Source organism: Accipiter gentilis, chromosome 5, assembly GCF_929443795.1.
Source record: "Accipiter gentilis chromosome 5, bAccGen1.1, whole genome shotgun sequence".
NCBI classification, from domain to species: Eukaryota; Metazoa; Chordata; class Aves; order Accipitriformes; family Accipitridae; genus Astur; species Astur gentilis.
The window spans coordinates 9,226,052-9,252,687 of NC_064884.1; the positions used below are offsets into that span (position 1 = coordinate 9,226,052).

The 26,636-nt window shown below is 37.6% G+C and overlaps 1 protein-coding gene across 7 annotated transcripts in view; it reads right to left on the reverse strand.

The window, feature by feature from the left end:
• The window catches only part of RALGAPA2 (Ral GTPase activating protein catalytic subunit alpha 2), a 136,429-nt gene that overhangs the window by 62,813 nt on the left and 46,980 nt on the right, over window positions 1-26,636 (reverse strand). For 6 of the 7 annotated variants that reach the window (XM_049801114.1, XM_049801110.1, XM_049801111.1 and 3 more), the window contains 15 exons: window positions 24,704-24,897; window positions 24,135-24,233; window positions 23,715-23,870; window positions 12,236-12,364; window positions 10,688-10,816; window positions 9,375-9,433; window positions 8,965-9,073; window positions 8,290-8,400; window positions 7,867-7,935; window positions 7,559-7,696; window positions 6,870-7,053; window positions 4,186-4,957; window positions 3,824-3,895; window positions 2,691-2,814; window positions 1,470-1,625 (listed from right to left, as the gene is read on the reverse strand). In XM_049801114.1, coding sequence (XP_049657071.1) covers window positions 1,470-1,625; window positions 2,691-2,814; window positions 3,824-3,895; window positions 4,186-4,957; window positions 6,870-7,053; window positions 7,559-7,696; window positions 7,867-7,935; window positions 8,290-8,400; window positions 8,965-9,073; window positions 9,375-9,433; window positions 10,688-10,816; window positions 12,236-12,364; window positions 23,715-23,870; window positions 24,135-24,233; window positions 24,704-24,897 — 2,501 coding nt within the window. Of the gene's footprint in view, window positions 1-1,469; window positions 1,626-2,688; window positions 2,815-3,823; window positions 3,896-4,185; window positions 4,958-6,869; window positions 7,054-7,558; window positions 7,697-7,866; window positions 7,936-8,289; window positions 8,401-8,964; window positions 9,074-9,374; window positions 9,434-10,687; window positions 10,817-12,235; window positions 12,365-23,714; window positions 23,871-24,134; window positions 24,234-24,703; window positions 24,898-26,636 lie in introns of those variants that run through there. The other variant, XM_049801115.1, reaches the window with a different exon arrangement.

Genomic DNA, 26,636 nt, shown 5'->3' on the forward strand with positions numbered 1-26,636 from the left:
ACTGTGCTTTCTCCTCTCACAGGTGATGTATTACTCAACAGCTAGATGATATTTCACTGCCTTTGCTATGCTTCCATCAAATGCAGGAGGTATGTCTTACAAGGGAAGATTAAACTAAATGACCACCATTTGTGTAGGAAAAGTAAGACCGCAGAAGACGTGGCAGCAGTCCTCAGAAATGAATAAGTCTGCTGCAAAATTATCTGTTCTCTATATCCATGTGGAATATGGTAAGAACAAATGGGTTTAAACTGAAGCAAAGTAGATGCTACAAGAAATTTTCTCATGGTACAAAAAGTGGAGCATAGGAGTACGCTACCTAGGGAAACAGTAAAGCATTCAACACTGGAGTTTTTTAACTAGCAGCTAGATAAATACCGGCCAGAATAACAAAAATACAGATAGTCCTACCTTGGTAAAGTGATAGAGACTATATAGCCTTTTAGTATGTACCAGAGCCCTACTTCTCGATCCTAAAGTAATCAGATAACATTTTTTTCCATAGCCATGTAAATCCACTAATACAAAGATAATGAGTTGCATACATAAAGCGAAACATTTTGTTGTTTTTTTGTTTTTTGTTTTTTTTATGACAGATATCACAATAAAGAAGAAAGGATCTAGCTTTACTATTAAATGCTGGGCAAGTTTTCAGGACAAGTAATCAGAAATTCCACCTTTTTATTTCAAGGAAAAGCACATGTCGTTTTGAAACTAACTGGACAACAAATACAATCACCCAGTGACATATTTATAGATAATTTTCAGAGCACAATAGTATCACATGGTAGACTGGATGGCTGTAGTAGCATTATTAACGCACATTAACAACCTATGTAGGACAAGTTGCCAATCCTAATTAAAAAGGCAAAGATTTGGTACGCACCTAAAATCTTCTTCGACTCTAAGCAGCAGTTGGCAAGCACCATAATCTCAAATCACTCCTTGTTAGGAAAGACAAATGATTAAGTACTGATACCAACAAAATTTTGGGCTGGGTTCCGGCCATCTTTGAAGCAGAGTCTGCTTGTCAGAATTGTGAATAACTGGATAATGGCTTTAAATATCAGCTGGCTGCTTTTGGTACTATGCTTGTCACTTCTCTTTCACTTCTTTTCTTTTCTGTTAACATGCTGGACGATTCATCTGTAAGGTTTTATTATGCTGCATTTGGTTGTTTTGTTCTACCGAACTACAACAGTTTTGGCAGGCAGACAACATTCAAATGAAATTATTGCTAATATTATTACTAATGGTGGTATTTGAGGCTACCATGGAAATGTTAATTGTGTTTCAGAATCCAGAATTTAGATGCCATTTAATTCAGATAATCTAGCTGCAGAGCACCATGTGGCACAGCAAAGATGGCCTGCTAGGACCGGTTAGCACAATCTGTTTTCAATTTAAACTCTAATTTAAGCACTTGAAGACTACAGACAACATTTTGAAATATACAGCAAATTATTTACCTTTTTGGTCAGTGAATCGTCTGAATCTGATGGCATTCTTGTAGACACATGAAAAATTATCTCCACGGTAGAGGTAGCATAATAGGGGGCCGTTTGTCCTGTGCTGCCATTGCGCTGCAGGCCACCCATAAACCCACCGTGTGTTGAAAGATCAACCTGATTGATTGAAAGTCATAATTAGAAGAAATTTGGAAAGAATAATCAGTATTTATATATCAAGACTTGGTGAATTTACCACTCTAGAATTCTGTAGCCATCCCAGAGAAAGGGAAGTCTTCCCCTATGGGTTTGTGATCCTTGCATTAGATGTGTCTGTTTCCCATTCCTGTACTTGACATTTACTAAAAGTAAACGTCTCTTAACTAGGTACTGAGTCATTATCTATACGGCTTTTTTACCTTCCTTCCAGCAAACAACAGCAAGGAAGCAAAAGCATTCTGTCATGCGCAGCTGCTCTAAGGGCTATGAATGGCTCAGTAAGGCCACTCAAAGCATACACCACGAGAAAAAGTGCAGAGAAAATATAAATATTCAGAAAAACTGCAAAAGAAATTGAAGATTTGTACAAGAAGAAAAACCTTAGAAGAAATTACTCTAGAAGATTATTCACAAGAAATGTCTCTATGAAGACAAGCTTGTGTCCAAAAGCTTGTTTGTTTTCCCAACTGCATCAGTCTAACTGAGGATGCTACCTCTCCCTGTAGACCTTGTGTCACTTAAATCCTTAAACATGAAACGCAGCTACTATGTATTTCCAAAAAACATAAATGTTCATGTCATTTAGGTTACTGACACACTATTTCAACAACGCAAACTAAAACAAAACTTTTTTGTCCTTTGTAAAGCAGTCCTGTAGTTGGGTGAGTGGTCTGACCACATGAAGAGCTAAAAGGAGCTAAAATGAAGGTAAGATTGTGCTATAGCTCTTAATGACGCAGAAAGCAGAAACGTCCACTGCAGCACCACCTGTCCATCAGAAACAGGAAGGATGCATTCATCCCTAAGTAGCATGAGGATTTACAGAATTCTGCTAAAAAGGTGATCTTTTAAGTACTGCTAAATATTAGGGTGTATAAAAATTTATCTTTTTTTTTTGAGAATTAAAAAATATGCAGTGACATAAGCAGTTTGTTTTCCACTTATCTATTTTAACCAGCTTACATTGATTTTCATAGGTCTTCAGATCAAGTACGTTAGCTCGCCTAAATTTATGACTATTACCTCCCAGCCCAGTCCAGCAACAAAATCTTCATATGCCTGGCTTCCCCTTGCATTGGACAGTATTGAACATTTGTCCTCCTGTCCTTCTGCAATGTAAAACACCGCAATCTTGTGAGTTTCACGGCTGTAATTAGATATAAAAAGAAATAAAAGTTAAAGAAGTTTTATCTCAAAATTATTTTTTAGATCACCTGCACTTAAAAAGCTATGAACAGGTGACCATGTTTAACTCTACACGTCCATTTCTTTTATGCACACAAATACATCACTCAGTTTCAGTTGCAGAAATCTATTTTCACCAATTTTCCCCCCCCATGACCACAATGCAGACCACAGTTCAGAGAGCAGAGCAGAGTCTATTCCTTCCTTGCATGGGTAAAAGAATTGATGACCAAGTTCAGTTACAGGGTTAATCACTTACATCTGTGCAACCTTGCCGAAGCAGTAAGATCGCACAGGTGTTAATAGGAGCATAATGTGACCTACAGAATTTTAATTATAGAGTGATGATATATGAGAAAGAAAAAAAACATTATTAACTTTCAGATCCTGGGTTGAGTTTTACAAGGCTGACAGTGACAGTTGGCTTCTTTGAAAACAAGCTGAGTGGATTTGGTATGACAATTGTTGGGATACAAGAAAATCAGAACTCTGCAATGCTGCAGACATTTTTTCAAATAGCTGTATGTCAAGCAATGAAAAATAAAACATAATATTCAGAACACTATTCTGCCACTACCTGGCTGTAGAGTAGTTGTATGGAGATTATCCCTTAAAATACTGCTCTCGACACAGGGGTCATCCTGCAGAAAACAGTCCTTTGTGTGAGTTAAGTCAAAGTCACAAAAAATTCTGGAACTTCTTCCTTCCTCTCTCAGCTAAAGAAAACAGGAACTAGGTTGCTGTGTCTTATTATTTGCTACTAATTTTGAATTCTATGTATATAGTGCCAGTGAAAATAGCTTGTCCATTCAGGTTCCAGATCTCCGTGGAAACAGACAATCCATTTTTCATACAAATATTTGTATTGCTAGCACATGCAATTTTAATGAATTTTTGGGTTTGGTGATGTACTTATTCTTTCTTTGGAAATGGTAACCTTATCAATGGTGTCTTTGGTAAACATTACCTACCATTGGCGGGAATCCAGATTTTTCAGTTCTCGCAGTAATTTTGAATTTTTCTTAAGAAGATGAAAGCTTTTTCTATAAATATATAAAAAGAAAGTTTTGAAGGAAAATGCAACACAGTGCAGACACAGTATTTTCTCACTCAAACGCCTAAATGAAGGGAATCAAATTAGGATGATTCAGATGATTTTTTTATTATTATAAACAATCTGCAGATGTCTATTTAAAGTAATCACTGAAGCAGGTATATGTAAAAGTTCAAAAGTATGCTCTGACTACCAGCCAGCTATATAATTCTCACTTAAGTCTGTACATGTTTGGGGGCAGAAGTGAGAAGAGTACCGTTCTGAATCCTCTCTTCCTACCTTCTGTCCCAGGAGTTCATTCCCAAGTCATTTAGCAACAGCCGACAGAAATAAAAGGATGCTTGAGGTTCAGCAGGACGTGGTTCTTCTTGACGGGCCACCTTCATACTGAAGTCTGAGTTGCATTTAAATATATACTCTTTTTCCTGGGCACTCTGCCTCATCAGGGCTTCAGTGATGGCATTCTCTTGGTCGTAGCTCATACCAAAGGGCGGTGGCGATGGCTCATTCAGCTTTCGTTGGGGATGTAAAAGGCATTCAGGACTGGTGTTAGCGATCTTTTCCAGCAATTGGTCAAGAGCGTCTTCTCCCTCTTCCACCTGAGAAATGTCTTTCTGGGAAATGAAGTGATGCTCAGGGTTGCCTGAGATCACAAACGCGTTCGTTGTGCTCTGCTGCGGAAGGCAGCCCTCCAGAGGTCCATACAATATTTTGCCATCCCAAGAGTACTTTCCTGAGATATCTCTGACAATTACCCTTACGTCCGAAGGGGTTGCTGCTGGCTCAGTGTTCGTCGTCTTCTCTGTAGGGATTTGGAGGTAAGATATAAGAGTACTGTCATTAAATACAAAGAGCTGCAGGTTGGGACTCCGGAAGACTTCTGAGGACAGCTCGGAGGACTCCACGTAGGAGTTGTCATGGTTCTCGCTAAGGAGACTGTGAAGAATGGCAGGGCCTCCACTGAGCGGGTAGTGGCTCAGGTGATTCACCAGGTGAGTCATAACCATCCGTGCCGTTAAAGGTATCAATTCTAAATTCCTCCTTTTTTTTTCTAAAGCAATCAATGAAAAGATAACAGATCAGTAAGAGCAGCAAGAGGCAATTAAAAAAGAGCATCTGCAAATTTCTGTCGTATTTCAGAAGCTTGCCTTAGTTGTCATCCTAATCTTCCTGTTCAAGAAACTATTTACAATCACTTTCCAAGAAATTCTACCTGTCATACATTTTTATTTTCTTTTACCACATGCCTTTTGATATTTAGCCTACTTTGACATCCAAGTCTCCATACAACACACTAAAAGTCCTGCACGCCAATCCCACAATGCCTGCTGTCACTACAGTTTCACCTGGCAGGTTAAGGTGTTTCTCCTTACTGCCTGTATTCCCACAGTCACCCCTACAGCAGTAATAGCAATAGAGGGACATGGCACAAGAAGCACAAAGTAAACCAAAGATGCAACTAAAAACTAATGCTTCTTGGTCTTTGGCAGCATAGTGGTAAAGTTTGTTGTATGAGACAGGAAGAAGCTTTCTGGATCCCAAGATGTTCCTCTCAGCACAGGCAAATTCATCAGTTATTTCATAAACTGATCGTGCTCTGAGTTACATTGTGCCTTCACTTCTCCTACTGGAATGTTATTCCAGAATATTACCCCTTTTAGAACCAGAAACCTTCTAATTTCTAGGTTTTGTTCATATCTAGTTTAAAACTATTTTTCTCTAGTTTATAGTGTTTTCCTCTCTCCTTGGTATTTATACCTTTTAATGCACTTTTAAACAATGGTTATATTCCTTTTCAGCCTTTTGCTAGCCCTAAAAAGCCAAAATTCTTCAGCCTCCTCTCATAAAAAAAGGCTCTTTATTCTTTTCCTGAATCCTCCAGTAGTAAATTTCTGAATTAATCTTTTTCAAAAGCAAGCAAACCAAAGAACTTGTAGGGCACTAACATATCCAAGATGAGAAAAATGTCATTCTACCTAAAATGACAAAGGTATCCAACACATAACTTTATCTTTCTGCTATTCACAACACATCCTACACACCAAGAAATGTGCGCAGAATAAGTTTTAATATTTTTAACCCTTTCTTTAAAACTAAAAATACACAAAACCAAAGAAGATAAGCTGTAGGATAGAAAAACAGTACAGTATCAAAACCTGAAAATACTACTTTAAAGCATCACTGCCAATCCAACATTATTTCACACAACTTCATACTGCATCTGTACTTTTGATTCTTCTGCAGAAATATGTTAATGCATATTAATATATGAAATTACTTTAAATTTGAACAGCCATTGTTTTAAAGGTTATTTTTAACAAGTGTTTGAAATAAAGATAAATTATTTCATATGTTTGGATGTATTCTTTTAGGTTGACTTTAAAAAGTTAGTACATAGTGTACCTAGATCCAAATAATCTCTTTTCACTTTAGACACAGGTAGATTGTGAATAGGCAGGAATGGTGTATTTATGCAGCTGCAGAATTTGGTCCAATGTTCTTCTCGAACCACTCAGAACAGGCAAATTATCTATGACAATGGAGTAATTTCTACTGAAAAATTCAAGAAGGGCAGCTGCATGCTTCTGAAAGAAGTCTGATCTGTGGCTTATCTTATTTGTTGAATTTAATTCTATATACTAAATTATAAGTAGTACCAAAGGAAAAACCAGCTTCTCGGTCTATCCTATCTCTGTACAAATTTCCCACTATGCAGCACCTTAGTGACATTTTCTTTCTCCTGTGATCTTTGTTGCTGATGTTGCTTTTCACCAACTCGAACATCCTATTACAGAGGACACTGGAATTCACTAAAAAAGGGTGCTGCCCAGTTTTCAACAAATAGTTGCTATGCGCAGTAAGGAGAAGCACATCTTCAAGGAAGAGATGTAACCTGGAAAGCTTTATTTCCTAGCTGCTGACCCCTGACATGCTGGTCCTCACCACACTCTGTGAACTCTTACCCTCGGCGACAGTGAGCAGGTTGCCCAAATCCGTGGAGGAGTGGCACTGGGCTGGCTCAGAGCTCTTGACATTCCCCAGTGGCAAAAATGGGTCATAATCACTGGACGAGAGATCTGCCAGACTCAGAACGTAATGGCTTTGCTGAGTATACGTGCTGGAGCCATTCACACAACAGTGCAGAACCTGCAAGGAGACAAGCATGACACTGAAGAAGTAATAAAGTATACATGACAGTACCCACTTAACACATTCAATGAGGAGTGACCCACCATAATTTTTACATTGTGAAAGCCAGGACATGCTACAAAAACCATCTATGTCTAAATATGGCATTTTTAAAATAACACTCTTTGTCAGCTCTTATTTTGTACTTTAACAGCTCACTTCAGGACCTACTTTGTATTTTAACAGCCTATTTCAAATAATTCAAATATTTCTGCAAAGATTGTTTTCCCTGGCTTGCTTTAAGCATTTTACCTTTCTCTCTTCACCATCCTCAGTCTCATCTCTGATCTTACCATCTTTACATTTTGCATTCTTAACTTCTCATCTGTATGACTTCTGCCCACACTGCAAGAATTCATGATTTTCTACAGCTTGCTAAAAATGCTTCTATGCCTAAAAGGGTCTGTGAAAGGCTTCTTTAAACACCTAGACACAATAAATCACATTCATTCCTCATACTCACTCTGTAAATATAGTCCAGTAAAGGAGCTTTGGATGCATGCTGATCTTCAAGAACACCAGCAGACACCGGCTCCAGTAGCATTTTCATGGGTAATGCCATACACCAATCCAACAAGCAAAGTAGCAGTGAAACTATAAACTAAAAAAAACATGTAACACAGTATTTAGGTATATTCTATGAAATTCACCCAAACTTAAAGGTATGAGTTTGAAAGTTTAAAATATGACTCTGGTTCAAAGAAACTTCATTTCATAACCATCTTGAACAGCACAAGGAAAGAATGGAGACTGCCCTTTTCAGTGATGTACCTTTTTATCTGCTTCCACAGAGGAGTATTCAGCACTCGGCAAAAGAAATGCAATAGTGGCCACAAGGATCTACATTAAAATAAACAAAATTCCAGAAAGACATTTAACTTCTTTCACTATAAACACAGAGCATGAACTTCATTTGAACAGGATATGAAAAAGGTTAAATTCTCTTAGAAACATCTAACTGCCCTTGTAAATCAATGTCCAAGTGAAACAAAGTTTTACTGAGCATTTTGGAAATAAATCACTACAAGTGAGAGAAGTACACTGGTCCTAGGACTACAGGAAGTACATCTCCTAACAATAATTGCAGAAGAAGGAAAAAGTTAACATAAAGTCACAGTGGCAGTAGCTCAAGTAAGGAATTAAGGCAATTTTGCATACAATTTCCATACAAACAATTTAAGAAAAATTACGTACTTCAGTAATTTTTCTGGACAGAGAGGATTCGTACTTCTGAAGCTTTTGCCAGTAAGAAACCAGCAGCTGAAGAACATCACAGGCTACCTGAGCTACCAGTTTATTAGAAAACTGGAAGAGAAAAGGTGATTAAAAGCCAAAGAAAATATTCAGATACAATACAATGCATTCCATTTTTCTACATTTAAAATTATTTTGCATCTATACAAACAATAAAAAATGTTAATGTTGCAAAATCATATTGTCAGCATTAGAAAACAGCAGGCTTGACATTATCTATGTAATCTTAATTTGGTCTTTTGTGGAAAGGGTCTTTAGGTACATATTCACATGCTATTTTTGCAAATATTTTGCACTTTTGTATAGGATACCACCTTGGCCCCACTGAAGAACTGTGCATATACTCTGAACCATGCTCACTGAAGATAATGAGCTACTAATTACATGCAAAGGTTCAGAACTGGGAGACATCTTTTTGATGATGGCTAATGCTGTATCACTAAAACTATGCAAAAAGTCCCAAGCAGCTGTGCGTTCAGCAGCATCCTGTCAGTGTCTTCAGCAACGAACAGACAAGCCAGAAGACTGTGCTCCATATAATCAGCAACTATTCAAAAAATGAAAATACCCTTCTTACACAATGCTTATTGACTACAGAGACCGTCACAGTAATACCTTCAGTGTCACACCTATGACATTGATTGCTTCCTTCACTTGGGGGTGGTTTGTGCACTGCGTTAGTTCTTCACATATCCAAACTCCAAGGCCACAAATGGCTATGCATCTTTTTTAAAAGAAAAAGTGGTTTTGTCAGAAGTTTTAGAAAAATATTTAGAGGCAGAAAAAAAAAATAAAGAAGAAAAAGAAAGAAATGCATAAAGAAAAGATGTGATCTCTCTTTTCCCTCTCACACAACAGTCAGCACCTTCATGGCGCAGAGCGGACCTCATCTTAATATACCTGAAGAATTCATCTAAATAGGATCAAACTACAAGGCAGTAATAACAACCCAACTGTACAAGCACCAAAAATAAGTAACGAGAAAGCCTTCCCCATTTTCCCATTTCTTTTACTCAATATTTTACCTTGCAGCTTCACTTGGCTCCTCTGTAGCATTCTTCAATAAAATATTTACAAGGTAACACTAAAATAAGAAAATAAATTAGAATAAACATCTTTTTCATACATCTACTTTAAATAAAGTTGTTTAATTTTGACATAGTTACAAGTGAAATAACTTTAATTCTCAAGTCTACTCTTAAAGCATTTTTACCTCATGCCAATTTTATTTTGTCAAGGGAGAAATACTTACTGATTACACCTCAAATATACAGGCCCTCGTGGATAAATCCAACCAACCTAAAAATCATGTACAGGCAGCACTATGGAAATCAATTCATTTTCAGAGTTGATGGGTATTTACTAATGATGAGTGGTGATCACTTGATAATACAACCTATAGCATTTAGGTCTAAGCAGGCCACATTCTGAAAAATTTAGTGTATTTTTTAGTACAGAAAAGACACTTTTAGAATCAAGACCATTTTAAGACCCCATCAGTGACTCGCAGAGGACTGATGAAGAAAGCAAGAACGGGAGCCAAGCATGCCAAGGGTTTTGCATTCTCTCCAGTTCTACCTTCTCAGGCCGCATGAGAAATTTGGAGATTCCTCCCCAGCTACACCTAATTTTGTGCAGTGGATCATCGTGGTGCCTCAAGTTTAGCAAAAAGCAACAGAGGCTTGTGTGAGGGCAACCATTTTGGCAGGTTCCACCTGCAAATGATGTTCCAGGTCACCTTTGTCAGGTCTTTGAGCAAGGGAGCGTGTGATTTTTCCCCTACAAGATTATTGTTGTGAAGGTCATTAAATTACAAAGCTTTCCATCCTGCAAAGCAATTCACGTCTCAAGATGTCCCACTGAAATTAATTTGCGGGGAAAAACCATTCACATAAGATGGTGATTCCAACAGTGGAATTTTCTTTACCATAGTACCAATAAGGCAAAAAATATCTCCCCTTATATACACCCCACATCTCTTACAGGACAAGCTAATATACACAGATACCACGAACGGACACTTTAAATAATACCACAAACATCATTTAATGAATTGACCTGACAGGCATCTGGCTGGAAAATATTGCATTTGATCACAGCCAGTTCACTCTCCTCGAAAATAAAATGTAATTTGCTGTATCTAAGCTTTGTTAATTTTATGGTACATGTTAAGCAAAGCAATCCTTACCAAATAAGTACATACAATGTGTGCAGTTGTGGGGTTTTGAGGAGAAGGAGGGGTTTATTTTTTAAACAAAAAACATACAGTAAAAATGAAATGACTGAATAGTAAAAATGTTAGGTTACCTAACGATTTACGAATGAAATGTGACTTTACCTTCACATCTGCAGTTCCTGCGATGATTTCACCGGCTTCTGAAATGGGCCGCAACAGTGGGATTTCTTGGTAGATATTTGGAAAGCAAACAAGAGAACCAAGGATGGTGTGAGCTTCTGAACGGGGAGCCTAACCAAGGAAAAGTAAACAAAAATATTCATTAAAAAGATACTTCCTGAAGTTATGAAAATGACATAAGCTACGAGGCTAGTGTATATCACCATAAATACTACGTGTGCTGTATTCTTAAAGTGTCCTGAGGAACAATGTCCTGGTAGCTTTCCCTTTACAACTACAGCAAAAGCCACATTAAAGCAGTGACTTACACACACTTACTGCCCATGCTTTTTGCTGCTGTGTTGATCTGCTCTTTTTCTGAGGCCAAGCTTCTCCTCCAGCAAGGACCTGGCCCTGCTCCTAAGTGCATTCTGCATTTTTAATACCTCCTCTGTCATTACACAATCGAACTATCAGCAATTCAGTGTCAATAAAAAATACAGAGCCTCCTAAAGAAAAGCTGAATGAGAATTCTAAGCACTAATCCAGCACTACTATTAGCTGATTGTGTGACAGAAAGGACAGCACAATGCACTCAAACTGACTGTATACATGATAAAAATGCATAGAGAAATACAACCAGCAAAAGCAACACGGCATGAGCTATAAATGCATTAACTACTGCTATATAATCCTGCATAACGCCGAAAATACAATGCACGCTAAGTTTTATGCTTGTAGGAGAAATGGAAGGTGGTGGTGTTTTGGGTTTGGTTTTTTTTTTCCTCCATGGAAAGTTGAGTATTCATTTCTTATTAGCACTTTAAGCTTTGGATCAATGATCAGGCTGATCAGTTTTTTTAAAGAGATGTCAAAAATTAATGGCTGTAAGCTCTTTGAGGTACGATGGAAAAAGCACAGCTAGGCTCACCATTTCAGTTCTGCTGAAATACGAGAGGGCTGTGTCCCTGCACAGGGCCACCCGCTCAGCCACATAAATGTCAAGAGCAGCCGTAAAAGCACTTGGCCAAAACGGACAGAAAGGTCTCCCTTGAACTGGTGTTTCATGCACAACAAAGCTTTCCTGTTTTTCCCAGGATTGCCAAACCTTTATCCTTATTTTGGCATCCATCATTGATTTGCCATTTTACCTATCCTTCACTAATTTAATCGATTAGTCACATTTCTATTAGTGTTGATGTTTAGTAAGAAATTCAGTATTACCAAGAGAGTTCCATATTTTCAATATTTGCTCACTGAAAAAAGCTAATGAGATTCTGAAATCCAAGTCCTGCTTTTAGCACACAGGCGTGCTGCAATATTAGCAAGGATATGATTTCTCACACTTTGGCCTTTTGATGAAACACCTTTGCAATACTAGTATGTCACCTTATCCCACAATTTCACACATCAGCTGCCATGGTATCTGCCCCAAGAGCCCCATTTCTCATTGCACTAATGAGTCAACACCTGTTAGAGTGGAGACATCCGAACCTCATTAGCAAGCGTGCGCTCTCAGGGGACAGGGGCACCGGGCATTGCCATACTCACCTCCAGCATGTCTGTGCTCAGAACCCTGGCTGCTGCGGTAATGAAGTCTCCTATCAGCATTGTAAAGCCAGGTAAGCCCAGGAAGAAAAACCAAGGTGGGCAGTGCTTTATGACAGTATTTAAGATATCCTGAAAGAGAAGTTACCTGTTTGAGAAGAGATAAGCAAGCAAGCAAACAAAAAAATAAAAAAAAAGCCCAAAATCAAAAGTGAGAGTTTTAGAAGATTTAACTTTGCAATTCACCAGTTCCACTCATCAAGGTGATATTTCAGAGCCACACAGCTCTATGTACAACTGATTGTCATGTAACAACCAGTACTTTCCCCTGTAGATGCATTTAATAGGAAAAGCGCATTTTGTATTTTGGTAATATTTGTACACTTTAATTTCTATTCAAAAAAAAAAAAAACCAACAAAAAAAAAACCCTGAACAAATGCCTATGTCTGTGTCTAAGTATAACTGTTCTCCTGTTAAATAAGACTTTGGATTGAAAACGTTCATACTATTAATCAATTTAAGATGCAGCATTACACCACTCCAAATGAGGTATTTCCTAAAATCACATTACTCAAAATTCTGTAGCCCTGAAAACATGAGATGACACAAATGACTGCCACCTTTGCCCTGAAGGAGCAAAGTAACTGAGAGCAGGTGGCTTGCTACTTGTTAGGCTGCTCCAGCACATACGGGATTTTTTAGCTCTTCTGGACTAGTTAAGAAATACAGCGATATCAAATGCAAGAAATTATCACACACAGCACGGTAACACAGATAATTCTATGCTAACTAGATTATTCTAAGTCACTCTTCTACATAATTCAGACAGCAAATATAGATAAGCTTTGGGGAAAAAAAAAGAGGTTTTGGTGAACTTTTGAAGGAACAGAGGGGGTTTTTTGTTTTTAAGAGGTAGCACTATATGTGTAAGAATAGACCACCAACCACAGCTTTGCTCTCATCATTACCCTGTGACACAGAACACATTCGAGATAAGTGTTTCAACTTTAATCCTTCCACGTTTCAATTCTTCACAGTCTCCAAATCAGAGCAAAGTTCCTGTATTTGAGTTAAGACTTCCTTCCTACAAGGTTTCATCAGGTTTAAAATTAGGCACAAAATCTATATAATCCTTACCTGCAACGTTATATTTGCTGAAGAATTAGATAAAGCTATTTCTATATTGAGTAGAAAATTACTTTTTGTCTCAAAATTCCAAAGAAAAGTTGCAAAGGAAAGCCATTTTCAGTGTCCATCTTTACTGGTTTTAGGACATGTTAAAGAACACTTGAACTTAAATTTAGTCCCAGAATGTGTCCGTATGCTTAATTTCTACATCAGAAACTAAAGAAGTCAAACTCATTTTTCTCTATATGAAGATATGCTTTAACTTCACTAGTTTTTTCTCAAAACACTGCTAAACACCTGGACAGAACCTATTTAGTGTTTCACTAACTATTTACAGCAGTAGCATCCTATGAAATAACTGTGTTATATATTTTAAATAAATAATATTAGTTTTCAGCATAGTAGCAGATAATGCTTTCACTTTCCTGAATAAGCTAAAATGCCACTCGAGTTAATGTTTAAACTAGTTTTAATCACTTCCTTTGATACATTTTAAAGTCGATATCAGTCAATGCAAACATTCAAAAAGAGGGAGCAGATGGATGCAGCAGCTCATAAAGTGGGTAGTAAACTCACCCTCCAAGCAGAACAAAAGACCCACCTTTTTATAATTAAGGGTCTGATTAATGCACCGGGCTCCTCAGAACACAACACACCTGTAATTACAAATGGAGCCAGGTACTGCGATGTGTTTGGTCTCTGAATAATTGGGCATCAAACTATAGAGTAGCAGATGGGAGTACACTTCTGTTGACATATGCCACGATAAAAGAGCCCATGCTAACCTGGCCTGGAAGGTAAGAGAACGTCGGAAGTACAAAGACCTGCTACAAACAACCGCGTTGACTCCTGTCCTCACTCCATCAATCCCATCTGTTAAATACCACTGTAACGATCATCCAGCTTCATTGGCTTTTAACTGTGGTCATTGTATGGAACACTTAGAAAATGAGGATAAAAAAGTAATTGCAAAACTGTTACTTCAATATATTAATACCTGCCTGTGAGTCTACAGCACAGCATGACTAATACAACTTTAACAAAAGCTGTGACAACACACACATTCCAAAAAGCAGTAAGAATGTGGCTGCATGGATCTAACCTGCTGTTTATGAGACGTGCCACTACTAAAAAAACCAAATTATTTTTCATAGTGAGAAACCTTTGAAAAATTTATTTTGAAAAGCTAATGAAACTATCCTCAATTTCTCTTTTTTGTTATGGAGCTTCAAACTGATGAATTCACAGCACAGTTCGTATGCTGCGATGAAACAACACACATCTAACTGTTGCAAGTTTGCAATGTACGAGTGTATCATAAGAGCCCAAATAAAAACCTCTTCAGCGTATCTTTCCCTTCGTTTCCACTGCCATTTTTCATCTCAGGCATTTCAGTACAAATTTGCGATAGTTTGAGTGACTTCATATGTCCTGATGAGAATATTGTTGTTCTACTTGAGCTTACTCCAACCAGAACGGACAGGAAAGAAACCACGCCCCAGGAAGGTGCTCACAGGTAAAATTTGACAGTTTTTCTCCCATTTCCCAATTAGCACACTTTCATGCACAATCCAGCTAACAATAAAAGCATGATTTCACGCAGTAATTCAGTAGCAATGCGAGCTTATCAGAAGATTCAGGCTCATGAGAAAGCGACCAAGTGAGAACATATGTCCTATCAGTAATATTGCAAAAATCAGGTAATTCAAACAGAGGCAAGTTGTTTCCTTTCCTTCAAAGCGCTGTTCTGTAAATGTAAACTCTGTTCAGCAGCTTACAGCCTAGTAAATGAATCACTTTAATTGAATGCTATGTACACAGTAACTGGAAAAACACAAGCAATAAGAAAAACATATGGTGATGGCAATAGAAATTGGTTTACTCATTCTGTACAGTGTTGTTTCTTTACTTCTTTCATAATTGACCTTTAGAACGATAAATGTGTAAAATAATTTCGGTTTATTATGGCTCCAAACCTTTCAGCAATTACACAAAATGAAAATTTAAAAGGAAGTATTCATTCTGGAAGCATTTCCATTGTTTACATAATTGCACAGCTATAATTTAGTGTTCATGTTGTTAAAGAAAAGTGGAAAAAAAGGACCATTATGGACTATTTCAATTCCAAATGATGCTCTGTAGAGTTAAAAATGGGGAGGAGGGGAGAGAAGGGGACAATCACATGCATGTCCTTCTCAAATGCATTAACCCTATAAATGGCATAATATTTCAGTATAGGTTAATCTAGTAATCGAAAAAATAAGGCCATAAACATCCACTGAGTAAGTGAAAAAAATTTATGCAAGTTCACTGAAAGGTCAATTACAAAAATATTCTTCACCTAATTTCTGTTCAAGCTTTTGCAGATTACAGGTGTAACCAAATAGCCTGCCATCTGCCTTCATCACGTTTCCAATTGTCCCTCAACAGGAACAACATGGATTTTTCACTTAAAGTTCACTCTGTTCTTCACCGAGACACACCTCATTAGGGGCTGAAATTTACAGCACAGGAAAGATTATTAATTTACACAAGACTTAAGTGGCAAATCCTTCAATTTTTATTTTAAAGGAACAAACGCTTCCATTTACTTATTCCAAGTTCTCCTAGCCATCATTACATTTTAGGCAAGAGTTAACTTGTCAAAAATTAAGTTCCAATAAAAATTTATGAAGTATTTTGACACCCTCACCAACCACAGGATCAGCTTGTCAGAAAGATTTATTTCAATCTGTCATTTAAATCTAACCTCCAAAAAAGTTATACTTCCTAAAGTATCTTGTGACCAGAATGCCATAAGGAGATATATTAAAAACCAGAGTAACATTGCATTTGTAAAACATGGGTAAGGTTATTCAAAAGTGCTAAAGATAACAGATTACTGCATAAGTCACCTGCTGGTAATTGTTCCTTCCCCTCTGAACTACATTAGAAAGCTCTCTCTTTTACAGTTGCATTAAAAACAAAAAAAAACCACCTCAAAGCCCTTGGGCTGACAGAGAGGTGCTTAGATGCCCTATTAACAGAGATCAGACAAACACATCAAGCAAAGAGAATTTTTGAAGTTTCTCCCCTTTTAGAGTGTGTTTGATATTTTCACAACCTAGGAGAACATTAGAATTAAGGAGACACTTCAAATTGGAAGAAATAGTTTAAGTTCATGCACAACAAGAGGGAAATACCTGAATACCCATTTGCTACAGGTACAGAGGTACAGGTACCAAGAACACAGTTACTAGTCCATGGCACTGCTTGAAGTCGAGACGACTTTGTGTCGCCATACGGATTTCTCCCAAATGCGTGTGGCAGGACCACTTCGAAGCCTCTGATTCTCCAAAACCAACATGGCAGTGCTGAAGCACCTGTAGAGCACGAGGTTAACTGCTTAGAGGGAAGGTGGTTTTAGGGAAGGGAACATGAGCACTCCTCTGAGAGGACAGGTAGAGGAGCTCCCTGCAGTGCACAGCAGGAAGGCAGGTCCTCTACCTTCGGTGGCAATTAGCAGCACTCTTAACACTTTTCACTTTCACCTGGGTGCTGTATCAGTTTTTCAAGATGGAAGAACGAGTGCAGAGGATAAGGGATTGTTTTGCACATTTTTATTAGAACATCCCAAAAACCAGCAAATATGTTAAACCTTGATTTACTTAAAATAGTCACTCTCAGAATTTATCATGTAATCTTGCTTAAAAGATAAAGATAACAGCTAAGCAAGATGCTGAAGTAAAACATGACTGAAGCAGAGAAGCACAATTGCACACAGAGGGAAAAGGAAGGATCCTGAAGACGCAGCCCCGTTGAAATAAGCAGAGGGAAAGGGGAAAGTCAAGCAGAGAGCTGAAGATGACGGATGATGAAATAGCGTTGCATTGCAGGGGCGTGTTAACAAAGAAACTTACTTCAGGAGATCCCAAAGCTACAACGATGACTGGAGAGGTGGAAGAAAAGGTGTGAGCAAAATGGAAGGAAGAGAGATGTTGACTCTATTTCAAAAAACTCTATTTCTGTTCTGGACAGAGCTCAGAAAACCCTCAAAAAAGGAACTTACAAGCAGCAGGCACTCCAGCAAGATACTGCTGGGAATACAGAAAAGACAAACAGAACACTGACTACGAAACAAATTTGGGTGGGATGAAAGCAATTTAGAAAGAGCAGAAGTATTACACACACACAACAACAAAAAAAAAACAAAACAAAAAACCAACAACAACAAAAAAAAGAACAAAACTAGCAAAGTTGTTCCAGAATGAGTAGCTCCTACAATCAGCATTACCCGGTTCTCCCTTTCTTCCAGTCAACCCTAGGAGCTATTTTTCTCCAGCGTTTCCAACTTATCCTACTCTGGGTGAGCAGAGAGGTATGCAGGACTTCCTGTGAGACCTTGGCATTTTTATTTTTGTCTCTACTGGAAACATGCTGTCTGTTAACACTTTTTCAAAGCACTCATAAAGCACATAATGGGAGCAAATTTTCTACAGAAAGTGAGATATGGGGAAGATTAGAAGAGGGAAAAAATTATGGTAGCCATTGGAAGAAAGTCACAAGAAACTAAAATATGAGAATCTAAGCCTTAATAGACTACATTATGATTATTTTCTTTTAAATGGCAGTCTGGAAAGGAATCTAAAATGCGTTATGGTTTCTGAACTGCTGTACAACTAAGGGTCCTCATGTGCAATATTATCAGGCAGAAATCCGAGGAAGTACTTATTCCACAGTGTACAAAAGCAAAACTGCTCATTGATTGTACCTTTAGAAGACAACGCTCTACCCAGCTAATACGTATCCCAGCGAACAGCACTAATGGCTGAGCAGTCTAGAAGTTGTACACCACTCCTCACTGTTGAATAAGAACTTAACAGAAAGATATAAAAGCTCACAAATACTTTTTTTAAAAAATTTCAGATCAATGTTAATTCGAAGAGGTAATTAATATTGCTTCTCTGGTAGCAACTCTACTAAAAAATGTTTCATATTATAAATTAGCCATCCCTCATGCAAAGAGCTATAATCAGTGTTTCTACATAAGCTTACTACATAACTGGTGCAGCTTCATTTCTATAATTAGCAACAGTATTATTTTAAACAAATTAAGAGGCTTATAGACAAGCATAATGTACATTAGTATATTGATAGAGCATTTCATCTAAGTCATCCTTTTACTACTAAAAGGAATCAAGCTAAAAACATAGCTGTTAACTTCTCTGTCTACAGCTGGGCTGCGTTCTGCAGGCAGTCCAGTCTGCATGTGCTGAAATTTAATCACCAAGGACATCTGTCAAGTCATTTGGATTTGGGCTTTTTTTTTTTTTTTTTAAATATTTAAAGTTTGTTCTGCTCTTAACATCACTAAACTAAAAAAAGCCATTAGCACTGTCTCTTTCCTTGTCTATTAGTTGTCCTTTCCACAGAGGATTTCTGAAGACTATACTTTTTATTATATATATAAGAAGGTATTAGGGACCACAAGAGCCCTATTCCAAAGATATTCCGGCAAGCCAGTATAATTGTACATTTATTAAACTTATTTGTTAAAACTCACTTCAAAAGTCAGGAATATAACTAATCTGTTAGCTCACTTTTCAGATAACCCCTGACTACCGCACAAAACCGCAGTGGCACGTGTTGTCAACAGGTTACACCAAGCATCTTAACTCATGCTAAAGCCCTGGTAGTAGGGTGAGACTTTCTAGAAAAATGACACCAAACAGCTGGGGGTTTAAAACTTGAAAAATATTGAAAACTTGCCTCTTCTTTTTCAGCATGACTACAAGGTAAGCACCTAACTTGCACTGCATTCTCTTCTCAAACTAGGAGTGATAATTTAGACAGAAATAAGACAGGGTCACAAAAATCCACAAAAGTTTTAGAAGAAAAACACCAGTAATCTAGAAGAATTATTTAAGTACCAAAAGTACCAGAATTGAGAAATCAATTATCTCAATAGTTGCTTTTCTGAGAAGGTGGGATGAATAGCATTAGTAATATTTTGGAATCATGTTTTGGTACTTTGGTTCTTCAGCAAAAACAAGGAAGCTATGAAGCAAGGAGATGCTTATGTACCTTTTCAAGTTCATGAAGCAAAAAATCACTGCTACAGTAAGCAACCAGTAGCAATAATAAAATACATTTCCTTTCCTGGTTCAGGTATTTGTAAAATCTGTGCATCGCAGTATTAGACTTTGGTTTAATTAAAAAAAGTTGTATTTATTGTCCAAATCAAAAGACATGTATAGGTGCAATCACTGGAATGGGGTTTTTTTCAACCATCAGTCTCACCTAGCAGCATAAGGCAGCTATGCCTACCCAAACTGCAACAGGCTATCCCATGGCATATCCTAAAAATCATGCCCCAAGAACATTTCATGATTTTCTATAGTCTAGATGAGGAATTGGAGCAACCGTATGTGAACTACCTCCACTAACCCACGATATAGTACTGAACGTCCAAATTCGCTTTCCTTTACACTGGAAGTCAGGGAGGGGAAGTGGTGAGCCTCAGTGAACTTCACCCATAAAAAACTGTAGGAAAAAGTCCAGGCTCACTACAGCATCAGAAAAATTCCCACCGACTCAAGTGGTACAGGAAGAGAATCATCATCTCACAGACGGTCACTTGCCCCCTGACCTCAGGCCCCTTCGCAACCTGAAAGCAATTACAATGCCAGACTATGACTTACTCCACACTGCCATTTATGCAATGATTTCTCCCACCTGAAAAGGTGATGCAATTGTTGCAGAGAATTGTTCACTTCTTCATACAGAGATGTTTGTTGTTAGACACTTCCACATCAACAAAATAGGTGCAGCTCATTACCTCGCTATCTCCTCTCTCATCTGTAAGCTAATTGCTACATCTTGAACTCAGAGTGCCATGGGAGCTTTCTATAAAATATACCCTTACATTGCTCTTTTATATAGCCCATGAGACAAGTCTGCAAAGCTAGGCTGCACTTGCTGGGAATAATATTGTATTAATTTATAATCATATTCAAAAATGTATTGTTTTTCTATCAACACCAAAATCTACACAATACAACAGAAATTTTGTATACTCATGTCCTCAAGGGAGGAGTGGAAAAATAACTCTATTTCAAAAAGAAGCATCTCTGATGCTAACTAAAAGATTGATAATCATGTTCAGGTTAAAGGGGTTTCTGACTAATTTTTTTGAATTACTTAGCCACTTAAAAAGCTCTTCTGAAGTAGCCAGTGTAACTTCCTTGAGTTGGTCTACCTTTCTGTTGCTTTCCCCCATAAATTTTGAAATTGCACTAGTCATACATACAGAAGGAAAATTCCTCCATGAGAAATGTCCCCCACCACTTCTCCTGTTAATGGTCCTTATGAGTGAGAAATTTATGCTTGTGCTTAGCAAACAAAACCAATCTGTGCTAAAAAAAAAATCTGCACCAAAATTTATTTTGGTATGCAATAACCTGAATCCTAGAAACCATGCTTTGGCTGGGGGACATTCTGCAGTGCTACGAAGAACTAGGATCCATGTGTCAGTGATCCTTGTGCCCCATGATATCACACCCTCTTTATAAGAAGTTTATCGGGTAACAGCATATACCAAGAAGTACAAAAATCACAAAATCAGTACCGGTACTGTGTTGTGGTCATTGTACATCATCTTGTTTGTTACAGGAAGCTGTGAAATCCTGTGACAGCAAAGTGCTTCGCAATGTACACTTTATACTTTACTATGGTTTGCACGTATCATTCCTGCATTTGTAGTTACCCTCAGCATGCAAATTGTCTGACTAGTCTCAACACCCATCAAGCACCTTGACGCCAATCATACTGGAAATACGTATAAGGATTGTGCTTCATATCAACACATTGCATGAGAATCCAAGCTCCAAAGCACCATGAGCCAACACCTCCACCAGTTTCATAGCTAAGGAAAGCAAAACTGGAAGGACAGCAACACAAGAGAAAACTTGTGGTCAAGTGTGCCACCAAGAGGCAAAAAAAGCAAAACCGAGCAAGGCAAGGAAGAACAAAAGAGCAGCATCAGCGTGCAAAGTATCTGGGAAACCCTGGAATGATGTGAAATGTGGGGTCTGCCTTCATTACGCAGTCTTCACTTCATCTTTAACTTCTACATTATAACTCTGCACAAGGACTGAAATCCAATGTGCACAGCAGCAAGAAGCTTAAAATCTGTGGAACCGTTATTAACACCAAAGTGCAATAAGTGGGGTGAGAAAAAGTTCAATAACCGATCCCACATTTTAAAAATCTCCCAGTTTCTATGTAGGAAACGGTTCTCCAGGAAGCAGTCAGATTTCAAAAAATAGAGCACCTTTCAGCTTAGAAAAAAGAAACTGCTAACAGCTAACACCTCTGAAAATCTGGCCATTTCATGGAAACGTATAGATGAAAACAACTTAAGTCTTAAAATTACTGGTTTTTTTCCATCCCTAGGCCCTGTGTTGGCAGTGGCTGCTATACTGATTTAAGAGTCCTGTTTTCCCAAACATAAAAGTGAGTATTATTTTTTTTAAAATCTGGTCTACATCAGGCTTTTAAGTTTCTTGTGTGTTTTATGTGAGAGGATTTAATGCTGTGTGGTTTTTAAAATTCAGGGGGTCTGATCATAGTGGGTGTCATCACAGTCTTTTTTTTTGTAGGGGAATGGAATGAAGTTACTTTGTACACCAAGCAATGGTAAACTGTCAAATCTGAATGGCATTAGTGAAATGAAAGAGTTAACAAGCTCTTCATTACTCTTAGGTAACATGTTGAGAGTGGCAAAAAGGGGAGTTCCCACTACACTTTTATTTTTCCCCATTTGTGCTTTATAAATGGCAGGTGGTTATGTTATTTTCTAAATTTCAGCAGCAGCCAGGACTCTTAGGTTTTTCCAGAAGAAAACCCTCTCCATTCTATTCTTTTCTTTCTTTTTTTTTTTCCTTTGTTATCTATTTAAAAGGAAGATTTTCCAAATGCTCTAACTTTTCAGGAGGGGAATCGAGAAACAGAGGGCAAGAGTTTGGTAAAAATTTGTTATTTCTCTCACCTCAGAAATAACCAAACCTGTGCAAGTCTCTTCCTGCTGGCTTAGCAGAGGCAACAGAAATAACTCTCAGAAGCAGAAGTGACCACTACAGGACTTATGAAGGGGTCTGTGTGCCCTCTGCTGGCATCCACAGCACAGCTCTAGCCATTGCTTTCATTAGGATGTTTTCAGGAAGAAAACTCACTCCTACAGCTACAAAAACATGGATATGTTTTTAGATATTCTCTATTTTGTCTCTATTTCCTATAGTTTTTATGAGTATTTAGCCATTTCTGTGGCCCAGTAATCTTCTTACATCTCAGTAGATTAAGTATTTTCCTCATCTCCCACTGAATACTTTATTATTTAGGCCAATCCAGGAAACAAGGACCTAGAAACAACACTTATGCACAGAAATGGAATGTTTTGGCAGCACCTCTTGGTTACAGTGATAAGATAACGTTCTGCCTCAGTTCTGCCTCCAGTCCCTTTTGCACCAGCTAAAAAGAGCTGGTATGACAGTTTTAAACACCCCCGAAGGACTAATCTTGAAGGGGAAAAGTCTGGAGAGAAGAACATTAATTGCAATTTTTGAGGATGCCCTTGCAAGCAAGGGCATAGGGCATTCAAAGGGGCATGCTGAGAGCAGACGCTGTTCATAAATAAACACAAAGCTCTTCACAGCCCCTCCTTTGACAAAGATCGCGTCTAGCATTTTAACTAGTGATAGAAGGTAAAAACATCTGTAACACGAGCTGGGAGTAGCTGCTATCTCCCTGAAGGTGTATATAATGCGAATAACAAACCAACTCCAGCAGCTGCTCTGGAAGCAGTGACTTCACAGCATCACAGTTCATACAGGAATGTGGTAGGGCCGTTGGGACACATGAGGCCCCTGCTTCGGCAGAACCAAAAGTTTAAACATACTGGTCAAACACACAGTTTGTCTCAAGACTTAACATCAACTGAGTGTTTGAACATTTTTAACGTGACCAGCTTGACCCAACTACTAACTGTGCAATGCAGGTGGACAGAAACTCATCACACATTATTCCTCAGAAACGTCAGGAAACTAAGAAAGAAATACCAAATGTCTGTGATACAGTTGTGACAGTAAGTCACAAGTAAGTAGCTATTGTTTAAAAATTTATAAGTGGGAGAGCAATGAGAAAGTTCAGACTACGTTATCTAAAGAGAGTACAGACTAGGCTACACAGGATAATTTCATGCAACAATTGTCGCAAAGCATTGCTTCCTTTCTGCTTCAGATCTTCAAATATAAAATTACGGACATTTCCATCAGCACACAGTAATAAATTAATTTTTTTATCAGGTAAAGCTTGTACCTGGTCTTCACTTGTTAAGCCAAGGTGCATCACAAAATAAAAATGAACCAGGAAATCAGAATTTGGCAGAACATCTTGACGCCTAGTCATCATAGCACAGATCAGCCTGTATGCCTGAAGTTTGCCTTCCTTATATTCATTTGGCAGGGTGGTTGCCTGAAAAGAGCAAAAACCTTGCATTATTACTTTTTTTCTAGTAGCCAGCTAATGCAAAACTGTATCTTCAGCAGATTTAACATAAAGCAAATCTGTTTCATGTATTTATTAAAACAGATTCAAGTCCAAATAGCTGTTTGAAGGTATTTCATCATCTTAGACAGCAGTGATCATAAAAATTAAAAATAATACAACTAACATACATGAATTCTGTACTGATATAGAAGAAAATACTAATGTGTGAAAATTTTACAAATAACTTACCTTGAACAACCATGATGCAAATATTCTGAGAGGAGGAATCAAGACAGGAGGAGAAGGAGTAGACTGATTGTCCACACTTATAGCAAGGTTGTCCCGTATCTAATATTTTTAAAAGAAGAGAGTTAATAAAACTGATAAAGAGCATTAATAAACTATTTCATATTATTACTTTTTCATTTTATTTACTTTAAAGGCACTACACCCTGTACTATAGTCTAAGGTAAAACTACCAGGAAAGCTTATTCTACAGTGCTTCCCCACAGTCTAAGCAAATATTACCATTTGAGGTCACACCATGGGCTTTTACACCAAATACCAATGTTTGCGGTATTCTATTCTATACTTCTATTTTCCTTGCTACTGTTCCCTCACCCCATTTAAATTAACCAATCTAAGTTTTCTTGTCATGGAACAGGAACATTCTCTATTAGGGATACCTACTAGAAATCAAACAAGATTATCTATCTTTACGGCAGAATCCTCCAAATCTCATGCTTGTGTTCCAGATGCCAATACTTTACAAGAAAAGAAAAATCATTGTAATTAGATGTAAACATCATATACGATACCTTTGCAAGTTTATACCACAACTCATAAAGATACCCAAAAACTTTTGCATGGATTTTAGGTGACTGTATGTTGTTCACATCTCCAAGAATTCCCAAGATCCTCCTCCATAGCACAGCAGCAGAATCAGGATGCCAACCAATAAGGCTTCCACCAGCAATTATACTGCAGTCATCAGCAAGGAATTCGCTACTGTCTGTAAATTTTAAAAAGTTTAATTTCCATGAATTAGAAATGCACTGTCAATAAAATAGGAACATTACCCTTCCTAACCATCTTTCATCCCAAAAGTATTCTCTCCCACCAAATCATCTTTTTCATTGCTCAAGCTAGCACACGATTCAAAGAAAAAAATGGCAGAAAATGTAGGCTAAAGGGCCTTCCACATAGAGATGACACAGCTATAGATCAGTTTTATATCAGACTGACTGCCCCCACTCAAGACTTTTTTTTTTTTAGCAGGGAGGAAAATGCAGTTATATGGAACACTCGTGTACTCTGAGAGATTTATTCAATCAATAACTGGCTTCTACAGGTAATATTACTATTTCTAAAAGTCCTTTCTTTTTTAATATCACACAGTGTAAAATGACCTGGAAATGGAACTGAACAAAGGAACTAAAAAGTATGCACTACTAGTGATGGAAGATATGCTCAGGCATTGTTATTTATCCAGAAGCAGTTTCTGAGATGGCAGTATGCAAACTGAGAAAGAAAGCTGGGTTTTGTGAAGACTGTCAGGATAATGGAATTAATATGCTTAAACAATAAAAGAAAAATTCCATATTGAAGTGCAAATTTTAATGACAAAAGCTGTTACATTATCTTCTATCAGACCAGGGAAAGCTGCGTAGCAGCCTGCCTGCAGGCAGAATCAGACCTATGGTCCAGCGTGGCACCCTGCAGTGCTCAGCAGCCAATGTTTTGAGGAAAGTTGCAGGAAACCTCTATGCAGGCAGAGGGAAATTACTTGTGTCCTTCCAGGGACCAAAGAAAGTTAGCAAAATAAAAGCCATTTTAGATGTTTTTGTTTACTTGAATTTATTTTAAAAAAAGCTTTTGGGATTTTTTTTTTTCTTTTTTTTGCTTTGTTGTATTTGTTGTAGCATTATGAATTCCCAAAGCATTAAAACAGATGTTAGTTATTAAGCACATTAGAGGGACCTTCAACAGATCTATCATCAGGGAAATTGCATCTATGCTGTTCAGTGGTGGCGCATCAGTTATGTTTTCTGCCTTACACCATAGACGTTTAAACTGCAAAACAAAGTTTTGTGACTTGGGTGAGAACCAGAAATGCAGTTAAGGGCACATTTGCTCTGTTGGGCAATTATACATTTCTTACCCCATTTTTCTTTTTAGTCTATGTTACCTTTCAGGTTATTTTATGTAATTCTTTCTCTTTCTTCACAACAAAGAAGCAATCTTTGCATCATAGACATGAAGAAAGCAATGAATTTATCATACATAATAATCCTTACCATGTACTGTATCACATGCTGCCTTCTATACAACAGCAGTCTGAACTGTTGAACTGTAGGTGTGCTGGCTCATTAATTTAGAGATATTTCAAAGATAAAGTGAATATGAAAAAAATATCCTTGAAACTATGTATGTTAGCAAAAACAGCCTATAAGATAGTTACTGAAATAACATCTGTCTTACATTATTAGATGGGAAGGTACCTTTACAAATTGCAAAGAATCAAAATATTTCAATAAATAATCATGATTGTTGTATATGTTTAAGATACTATAAATAAAATAAAAAGGTAAAGGACTTTTACTTCCAAATTAACTCTTCTGAGAATGCCACTTATGACATCCTACTGGAGTACAGACATTGTGTATAAATAAGGAGGGTAACAGGATTAAGGTGAGGGAAGTTATCATGAATTAACCAGTTATTTCCTACCAGTCAAAATATATAGTAAGC